This window comes from Rutilus rutilus, assembly GCF_951802725.1.
Source record: "Rutilus rutilus genome assembly, chromosome: 18".
In the NCBI taxonomy this organism is placed as follows: domain Eukaryota; kingdom Metazoa; phylum Chordata; class Actinopteri; order Cypriniformes; family Leuciscidae; genus Rutilus; species Rutilus rutilus.
The window spans coordinates 28,761,354-28,771,781 of record NC_140231.1 but is presented as its reverse complement, the minus strand read 5'-3'; the positions used below and the strand labels follow the sequence as shown (position 1 = coordinate 28,771,781).

Here is a 10,428-nt window from a genome sequence, read left to right as displayed (position 1 = left end):
CCACAGAAGATCCAGATGATTATAGAGAGCCTTCACAGCACCCAGTCTTCGGACATGAATGAAAACGGGCAGCCCGAAAAGGCTGCTCATTCCAGCCACGAGGCTGGCTACAAGGGTCAATTGCGATGTATGGACACTGCGACGAGATCCCGACGAGCAGGGGCCGACACTAAGCTACAGTCCGCCATGGTTGATACTGGCGATGATTCAGATAGTGACGATTCTGTGGACAGGGGCATTGAGGAAGCTATTCAAGAGTATTTGAAGGAGAAGGTGGACCACAAACGCAAAGGGGATCTGGTGACAAGTTCGCCCCCACCGCCCAAACTTCCACGGAGAGAACCAACTGTCCCAGATGCTGCTAAACAACACACACATTCCAGTAGTGCCAAGGTGTTAACCGCTAGCAATCATATCCAGAAAGCCTTGAGTGGGACGCTGGCATTAAAGAAGAAAGTCATCAAGAAGAAGCTAAGCAAAGAAAATCCCTTTAAGAAAACTGACTCAAGTAAAGTTTTGCCTGTAAAAAGTCTTCCTCTACCCAGAGCTAAGAAAGGATCTTCCTCGTCTTCCGAGATGGACAGAACTCCACCTCGTCTTGTCATTAAAGAGGAAGAGGAATTGCTCGATTCAAGCAGCGATGATGGAATCGAAGAAGAGATTCAGAGATTCCAGCAGGAGAAAAGAGAAAAACAGGAAAGTGACAAAGATGTCCAGAGACCTTCACGGCAAAGGGAGGACTCTGATTCGAGCAGTGATGAAGGTATTGAGGAAGCCATCCGTCGCTTCCAGGAAGATAAACACAAGCAGAAGAAAAAGAAGAGTCCTCTCAAACCTCCCCAACTCCTGCCTGTGCAACGTAGCAAACCATCCGTCATTTCTCCCGAACGCATGAGCACTCAGCCACTCAAAGCGCTGTCGAAGAAGAACAACAAGAAGAAGAAACTGACAACCAAGAAGTCTAATCCCCCTACACCATTGGCTGTAAACCACTGTTTGAATAAGTGTACATCCCAGGGCTCTAAAGTTAAAGGGTTTACACCTCCCCCTCCAAACCCAAAACAAACCCACACCGAACATCAGATCCACTCCAGCCTGAAGGTCAACACTGCTGAGCTGATGTGTGCAGAAGCCATTCTAGACATCTCCAAAACTGTCATGCCCGAGGTGTTTGAGTCCAACTTAAGCATTGCTAACACAAATTTGCTGCAGACTCCACCATTCCCCATTGTTGCCCCATCTGAAAATAAAAGTGATGAGAGCTCCGTTGACAGTGAGGATGGAATTGAACAAGAGATACGGAAATTTTTGGAGCATAAAGCAAAAATGAACAAAGAGCTTCCGATAACAGCAGGTGCACCTCCACCAGCTTCAGGAGATCTGACAGCAAGCAAGGAGCCGAAGAAGACGACGACGAAGGAAACCCAGCCGAATAAAGCAGCCAGGCTCTCCCTGTCAAAAAAACGCAAGTTTAAAGAGGAACAAAGCAAACTTGACAGAGATGGTGACTTGGTATTAAATGTTAAAGAGGAGCCCCCAGGGACACCTCTGATTCAGAGTGACTCCACCAGATCTGACCTTTCTACCATTCCCACTGTGACATCACATTCAAGCAGTCTAACCACCATAAAAAATAGCAAACCGAAGCAGAACTCCCCACCTTGCAAGGATTTGGATGTTAGTGAACCCAAAGACAAAGGTTCCACTTACAGTACATCCAGCCCAAAGACTGTGATTGGCTCTGAGAGAAACGACAGCAGTGACAAAAGCAGCTCCCTGGACAGTGATGAGGACTTAGATGCTGCAATTAAGGACTTGCTTAAGACAAAGAAAAAAGTCAAAAAGAAAGTGAGGGATATGAAGTCGAGAAAAAATGCCAGGACTTCAGAGGCATCGTCTTTGGATGTCGTGAAAAAACAGAAACCTTTCACCGACCAGAAGAGTATCCCAACCGCCAAGCTGGTTAAGTCTGGCATCTTGAAAGGTGGCAAAGAAACACTGAACGTTCAGGCTAAAAACGACAAGGGTTCTAAAAGCAAAGCTGTTAAAGGCAAATCAGAAGTCCAGAACATCAAACAATCTAAAAGCCCTGCACAAACCGACAAAGTGACCGGGAATGATGGGGTTCCCAAGGCCACAGATGGGGATGTACCTTCTTCCAGTCCACGTGCAGAAGATAATGACAGTTCTGTTGACAGCGATGATAGCATTGAGCAAGAGATCAGGAGATTTCTAGCTGAAAGGGCCAAGGTTTCCGCACCTCTCGCCGCAAACATCAAACAGGAAGAGGCCGTAAACTCTTTGACCTCATCTGCAGAGTTTGATGTTAAAACAGAAATTCAAAAGACGAAAGAAGAATCTCCAGCGTCTGCTTCAACGTCAACCTCTGGTAGTAAAAGTGAAACGCAAGAGGAATCTATAGCCACACCCACAAGACCCATGGATGCACCTGCAGAACTCAACAAGGGACCAGTCCTGACACCAGGCAGCAATTGCATTATGGGTTTCAGGAGGACTGAAAGTCAAACGTTTGAGATCTCGACCCCAAGAGATCCAAAGAACGGCGGCTCCCAGACAGGAAAGGACAGTCCGACAAGTCATGGCATCAGACCCAACTCCTTCACAACACCCTCTGTGGGGTCAGAAACGCCCCCTTCATCAGGTCATCAACACCAAAACTTGTTCCTGTTGAGGCCCGTTAACAGCAGTATGAACGACGTCAAGGACCCTTCCTCGGCAGACTGTAATGACCGCCACAGTAGATCAGCCACCAGGATACCTTTAAAGGATGTCATTAGCTCTCTTTGTCCCTCACCTCTTTCGAAACCTCAAATTAGTTCCCCTGCAGATAACCCTGCCGTCATCACTGGTGACCTCTCGACCTCAGCACCCACTGGGGGCAGGACAGAGGGACTTTACTTGCATAACCGCCTGAAAAGGGAAAGACACCTCTCCGATAGACTACACTTATCCCCCGCCACCTCACATCTGTGCCAGCCCTCACCCGTACCGCAGCCCCACCTGGGCAACGAAGTAATCCAGGCGCAACGGGACCAGACTCCTTTCCCGTCACTCTCAGCAAAGACAAAACTGCAGGGCATCCAAGCTGAGTCGACAGAATCCACTGCAAGTTTAGGAGAAAAACAAAGGGAGGGAGAAAGTGTTAGCAAGGAAGAGAAAAAGCAGGAAGATGAGGAAGATAAATGTGTTGATGAGACAGATGTAGAGTCAGATGAGGAAAGGAAAGATCAGAAGACAAAAGACAGGAGGAATCAGCCCACTAATCAGTGAGTACTTGTTCTCTCCAAACACACACACACATATCAGTTGAGGGAACATGGTCGCCAAAAGCCCAGTACCAATCCATGCTTTTGATCCATCTAAGATATGAAAGACTTGTTACAGTCTTTAATTAGAAGGATTAATGAGAGTTTTGGTCATTGGTTTGGGCGGAGTTATGGATCCATATCTGATCCACAGGTGTTCTGCAAGATTCCCAACCATACAGCCGAAATTTTCCTTCGGCTTTAAGCGTTAGTTGTGTTTTATTTTCAGCATTTAGCCTGACGGACTGCAGCGTCTCATCCTGCATTTCAACATTTTTGTCTTTTTGTACTGTATTATTTAGGTTCCAAGGGACCTCATGTAGGACTGTTTGAGTGTACCACATCATTTTTTTTGTATGTTTGTACATTTATAAATATATTTAAAAGCGGACATGTCATAAAGAGAGATTAAACTTTTTTTTATTGTTTTTGTTGTTGTTTTTTTTTCTCTGCAGCATTTCTGAATGAATCCTGCTTTACAAACTTTGCTTAATACTTATTGTTTTGAAATTGTGACTACGAAAAGTAATTGCTATGAAAAACCGAAGGTTTATGAAAAGATGAAAATATAACCGGTGAGTTTACATAAGAGTTCCACAGGTTAAAAAATTCCCCAGAAAAACATGGCTAAAAGGTAAATAAACCTGTGCGGATTGCATCTTCCAGTACTAAACTGTAAAAAGGACTGCAGAATGTAGAAGCCAAGAGAATGAAACCGTTTCAGTGTGCATCAATGCATATTCATTTGTTATACATTTTTGCAATGGTTCTTAAGAACTACGACATTTTTTTGTAAATATTTTGATATGTTTCAGAGTAATTCATCCACAATAGAACGACATAATTTTGACCTCTGACCTCTGAGAGGGAGGTCTGAGTCGCCTCTCAGTAACATTAAATGTTCCCTGAGGATTCTTAATGAGGAAAATCTCCTCAGTGCAACAGTGAAGGACTAAAATAGGCCTCGTTTGTGAAACGCAGGCAAAATGAATTTCTTACAATGAATTTTGCAAACAGTTTACCAAGAAATTTGTTCTGCTTGTGTTTCATAATGAGTCCCTTTGAGTTTACATACAATATGTATATAGAATGTGTATGACAAACAGCCATTTACTTGGTATGAAAATTTTATAGAAAAATGGCAGTAGCATTGTATCCTTTGCCCTTTGAATTACTAATTTGCCCTCAACAAATGCATTTTTCCCCTGATGTGCCCTTTTAATAATGTTTTTTTTTTTTTTTTTGTATTTAGTTAGGAGTTCTTTATATTCTTTTGTCATAACTAGGTTATTTTTGTACCACTGGACTTAAAACATTCAGAGATTTATATCAGACTGATTACAAATTACAAGGAGGAAACTCATTGTTTCAATATTCAGTCATCTTTCTCTTTTTAATTTGCACGTTTGCATATTATCAAAACACAATTATCAAGTCACACAATCTCTCTCTCTCTCTCTCTCTTTCTCTCTTTCTTTCTTTCTTTCTCTCTCTCTCTCTCTCTCTCTCTCTCCGCACCTGTTTCTTAGTTCCTGTTTCTGTTGCTTATTATATGTAGGGGTTTTCCTATGTAAAAAGAATGTTATTTATTTTTGTTTATAGAAGAGAAGAAAGTAAAGACTCATGCTGACTATGCTGGGCATTGCCAGTTTTCATAAATATTTTGCAAAAAAATAACTTTTTTGGTCCCCTGCTCTGCACAGAGAAAATAAACTCAAACTGTATCTCTGAAGATGTATAATAAAAATTGACTTTGAGACACGAGGCTGTATTGTTCTTAACTGTGTGTGTGTGCAAACATGCATGAACGTGTGTGTGAGTTCCCGTACATGTTTATGATCAGTATCTTGCATAGCTTCCTCTGCTATATCTTAATATAAAGTTGCTTCCTTTCTCACAGATGTCCAAGGAAACTAAAGCTAATGGCGGTTTATGTGCGCACTCTTGGATAATCTGGTTAAAAATTAACTACATCTACGTCGTGTAACTGACTGGCGAATATTCCAAAATATTTTGTTTTATATTTCTGTCCTGCTGAATGTTCATGTTTTTACTCTAGAGTAATTAAACACTCATCAAGACACAAAGGGATGGGCTGTCAATTTTTACTCACAAAAGAAGATTGGAGGATTTCGTAAGAATGTAATGTAATACAAATGTTTGTTGCATTATTGTGTCCACATGCTGTGTTGGTCGAACTTGATGCATGATATACTGTATCAGACCAATATTATAAATATATACAAATGTTTTAATGCTTTTTATGTTTATGTTAAAAATGCTTTCTGCTATCCAATTATGTTTTAAACAGTTTGCATGTTTGTAAATGTTGATGTTTTGTTTTTACTTGAATATGTAATTCTAGATTTGTTGCTTTATCTCCTACACTGTAATGCTAAAGTAAATAAACGCGCATCCAGATGTGTTTGCTAAATGAAGATTGGAGCTCTAAACCGAATAGTGTTTTTAAAAAAGAACATGCTTTGTATTTTATAGTATCATCAAATGTGTTATTTGCAGATGACAGATGCAGAGACTGGCAGTGTACATGCATGTGTAAATATGTTTGTTTTGTTTGCTCCAGGTCTCTCTCCACCTCTATAGATCCAGGGTTCTTACTAAGCCCATATATCGCTCTGGACACGGAGGAGAGGTGTCTGAAATTCCAAACCAGACGCCGCCTCATTCAAAAGCAGCTAGAGGTACATACAATTGCTATATTAAAGATTCATGCATTTACTTGCACACACACTGATGTAACAGATTTAATACACTCATTACGTATAAGGGAATATATACAGTATAGATGTGATGGTTGAGTTATTGAAGTGGTTAAGTCTCTGTGTGTGTGTGGTCCTGGTAAACCCTACGTTATGGGGACAAAATGTCCTAGCAAAGATGGCAATATTGGGCAAAACATGTTTTTATGTGTTTTGCGTGTGTGTGTGTGTGTGTGTGTGTGTTGTAGGACTGCAAAACAGTGAAACGAAGGCTGCAGTTTGTGGTCAGTGTGCCCAGGTAAATACACCACTTAGATAATACAGGACCTATTGTTCACTAAATGACACATAAAACAACAACTGATGGCTCACACTATAAATAGATATATTGGTGGAGTTGTTTTTGTGTAAAGAATTGTGATAATGTGATAGGCGTTCCATCAGAAATTATTTTGATGCTTTCTGGTTGTTACGCATTAGTGGAACTTGTCCATGATGTTTTGTTTTATTACAGATAAACTGAAGAAGCTGGAAAATATAATGAAAAGAAGGTTCTCGTGTTCAACAGAATATTGTAATATGAACTATATTTAAAATGTAAGAAAATATATATTATTTTTGAAATGTAATTGTTGCAGCACATTATTTAGTTCTGGATTTATATTTGTTTTTATTTTTTTGTTTTATCTATCGTTCTTAAGTTCCATCATTTAAATTGTCCATTGTAATCAAAAAGACACTGGTTCTTTGAATAAAGTTTTTTGTTTTGTTCATTTCGAATAACGGGGACATTGTGGTACTTGTAGTTCATGTGGTGTGTAACCCAAACGGTTTTTATAAGACCAAAGCATTGTTTGGAACATCGCTACCCACAATCCTCTGCGCTTTCCCTCAAGCTCAGTGGGCGGAGCTCGAACGGAAACATGGCAGCGGGCGTCTTAACTAGAGGTGAAATAAAACGTGTTTTTATGTAATGTTAGTTTAAGTGCATTTTATTGTGTAAACCATAGTAAAATAAGAATAGTTATTAACACATAATTACTTTGTAATCTTGCTTGTGATTTGTAATGACACAATAAATTACGTGTGAAACTACGTGACCATCGAGTTTCTGAGAAGCCATGCATGCAACATACTTTTGTATGTAAAAAAATAAATAAAAATTCTAACATTTAATAAATTGAATATGATGATTTCAGTAACGCAGGTTCTCAGGAGACCTCGGTTGGTCACTGCTGTGTTCTCATGTCACGGACAGACATTCAGCTCTGCAGCAGCTGCAGTCAAATCAACGAGAGACACCGGTGATTATGATTCTTATTATTATCATTATGATACACAGCGACCTAGAGATATAATTTCTGTCTGTGTATAGTATATTACAGAGCTTTTCAAACTGGGAGCCACAAGGGAGTGCTGGGGGTCGATGGAATTGTTTAGAGGAAATACAGACTTTAAAAATGAATGAAATTAAAAAGAAATGATTCAATATAAATAAATAATTGATTAAAATACAAAAGATATTAGGTTAAAGTAAATGATTAAATATAGCTAATTTCACTATCATTTGTTTAATTATTTACATATAAAATACATTAGCAACCTTTTAAGTTTTACGATGGTTGTCCCTTGAGGAGGAGGATTATATTTGGGGGTCCGTGGCATCTAAAGATTGAAAACGCTTGGTATATAACAATTTTCTTTGCGATTTGGTTTTGCTTTGCGTTTCCTACCACAAAATCTGTCACCACATTTTACATTACTTTATTGTTTAACCACAAAGACATAAATTAATACAGATGAGATGTATCTTGCATATAGAAGCAGCTCGATGTAGAATGATTCCTCTTTAGTTAGCTTATGTGGTGTATGAACTTTAATGTAAGTACCTGATATGTGTGCTTTTTTTCTGTAAAGCTGTAAAACAATATTTAAAAGCCCTATACAAAAAAAACCAATGAGAGTGTGAGATATATTTATTCATAACTAATATGCAGTCTTACATATGCAGCTGCTACAGAGAAAATCCAGAACTTCCCACTTACTCAACCAGACTATTTCCGCTTGTCTGAGCTCTTCTCCATAAAGGACCTGTTTGAGGCCCGTGTCCATCTCGGACACAAGAAAGGCTGCCGACACAGGTGGGTAATTCACATGCAGTGTCTTTCAGTATGACTTGATATTCTTATAGTTATTATAATAATACATTCAGTTTAAATTACCTATTTTTTGGCCTATTACTTGAGGAAACTACATGGAATATTTGTGTTTATAGTTATTTAGAATGTTTTTAATTCATTTGTTACACAATTAAAATATCTATATGTATATACACAACTATACATATTTAAGTGTGTTTGTGTGGGTGTACTGTGTGTGTGTATATATATATATATACAGTAGGCTACCGGTCTCACCAAGGCTGCATTTATTTTATAAAAAAAAAAAAAAAAAAACGTAAAAATAAAAATAAATAAAAATGTAAAATAATGGTTTTCTATTTTAATATACCTTAAAGTAGTATTTATTTATGTGATGCAAAGCTTCATTTTCAGCATCATTACTCCAGTGTCACATGATCCTTCAGAAATTCAGCTTTGCATGACAGAAATAATTAATATTTTAAAGAATATTAAAATAGAATTGTAATAATGTTTCACATTATTGTTGTTTTTTCTGTATGCATGCATGTATGTGTGTGTGTGTATATGTATGTATGTATGTATGGATATATATAAAAAAAAAATATATATATATATATACACACACACACACACACACACACACACACACACAGTAGTGTTTTTAATGACCCTACAAGTTCGATTAAATCATCAAAGTATGAGGAAAATGTTTTATATTTTGTACTATGCAAAAAACAAATGCTCAGGAAAAAGCATACATTGACGTACATCATAATCGGTTATTCATATTTTGTTGGTTCTCTCTTGTATTTTGCATGTGTTCATCATAATGTCTTTATGCTAACAAAATCTTAATACACTTTTTATAATTTGCCAATTTTCTTAGACTGGACATCACTTTTAGCCACTACTGTATTAAATATATATAATGTGGCAAACCCTGAACTTTATTTGAGATCTCTAAGCTATGTTCCTCTCTCTAGGCTGATGGAACCGTACGTGTTCGGCTCTCGTCTGGATGTTGACATCATAGATCTGGAGCAGACAGCAGAACACCTCCAGCGGGCGCTGAACTTCACGGCTCACGTGGCGTACCGCGGCGGGATCATCCTGTTCGTGAGCCGCAGGCGGCAGTTCGGGCACCTGGTGGAGTCGACGGCGAGGGAGTGCGGAGAATACGCTCACACGCGCTACTGGAAGGGAGGACTGCTCACCAACGCCCCTATCCAGTACAGCCCCGGGGTGAGACTTCCAGACCTCATCGTCTTCTTCTCCACGCTCAATAACGTTTTCCAGCAGCACGTCGGGATCCGGGACGCAGCCAAAATGAATATTCCCACCGTCGGGATTGTGGACTCTAATTGTAACCCCAGCCTCATCACGTACCCAGTGCCAGGCAACGATGACACTCCTGTTGCGATGGAGACGTACTGCCGGCTATTCAAAATGACAGTGAACAGGGCAAAGGACAAGAGGAGACAGATGGAGCTTCTCAAGGGTATTTCAGCCTCAGGATGAGGGGAAGTCAATGAGCTTCAGCAGCGCTAATCACAGTGTTCGTCCACATATAGAAAGCTCAGTCGAAATATGAGTAACTGCAGTTCAAAGTCAGGTTAAAAATGAACCATCCCAGACCTGAAGACGTCCAACAACTTAATTTGCCAATGTAAAATCCAGTGGCTTCAAACTGAATATTTATTGATTTTGTTTTGATTTCCATTGCTCACTTGTTATGAACCCAATAAAGTTTTGCGAAACCTGTTTACTTGTCGTGCCATTAAAGATGGTCATATGAAACAAAAAAATGTGCTTTTTTGACAGCAAACACTTAAGATGGGTTTGATGCACACAGGGATAAAAAACTACCCTATGTGTAAAATGAAATACACTGCTGTATCTTTAATGCTGTGGGCCTCATTTTCTGCCAGAGGTCCTGGACATCTTATTCAGATACATGGCATCATGGATTTGACCAAATAATTGTTCTCAACATGTTTTGGAGAAAAACATGTATTTCATAATGTGATTTTTTCCCCCCACTTCCAGGTTAGAGGTTTGCTTTTTTTTTTTTTTATAACATATCAAAAGGATGAACAATGCAGATTTACTTTTTACAGCCATCTTTGATCTTATTTACCAAGGGGGCAAATAATTCTGACCAGCACTGTGTGTGTGTGTGTATATATATATATATATATATATATATATAATTTTATATATATAAACAATTACACATGC

The 10,428-nt window shown here is 39.1% G+C and overlaps 2 protein-coding genes across 4 annotated transcripts in view; both read left to right on the top strand.

Annotated features, from left to right (window-relative positions):
- The window catches only part of ppp1r26 (protein phosphatase 1, regulatory subunit 26), a 9,193-nt gene extending 2,324 nt beyond the window's left edge, over window positions 1-6,869 (top strand). For 2 of the 3 annotated variants that reach the window (XM_084387947.1, XM_084387948.1), the window contains exons 2-5: window positions 1-3,287; window positions 5,911-6,028; window positions 6,295-6,344; window positions 6,561-6,833. The exon at window positions 1-3,287 is cut by the window's left edge and continues 199 nt beyond it. In XM_084387947.1, the coding sequence (XP_084244073.1) occupies window positions 1-3,287; window positions 5,911-6,028; window positions 6,295-6,344; window positions 6,561-6,564 (3,459 nt within the window). In that variant the 3' untranslated portion in view covers window positions 6,565-6,833. The other variant, XR_014625296.1, reaches the window with a different exon arrangement.
- Window positions 6,856-9,951, top strand: mrps2 (mitochondrial ribosomal protein S2; the record flags this gene model as incomplete). Its single annotated transcript, XM_084387962.1, has 4 exons — window positions 6,856-6,994; window positions 7,246-7,350; window positions 8,058-8,187; window positions 9,174-9,951. 4 exons carry the CDS (start codon window positions 6,856-6,858, stop codon window positions 9,706-9,708), a joined length of 909 nt encoding a protein of 302 aa, XP_084244088.1. The 3' UTR covers window positions 9,709-9,951.
- Between the last annotated feature and the right edge of the window lie 477 nt (window positions 9,952-10,428).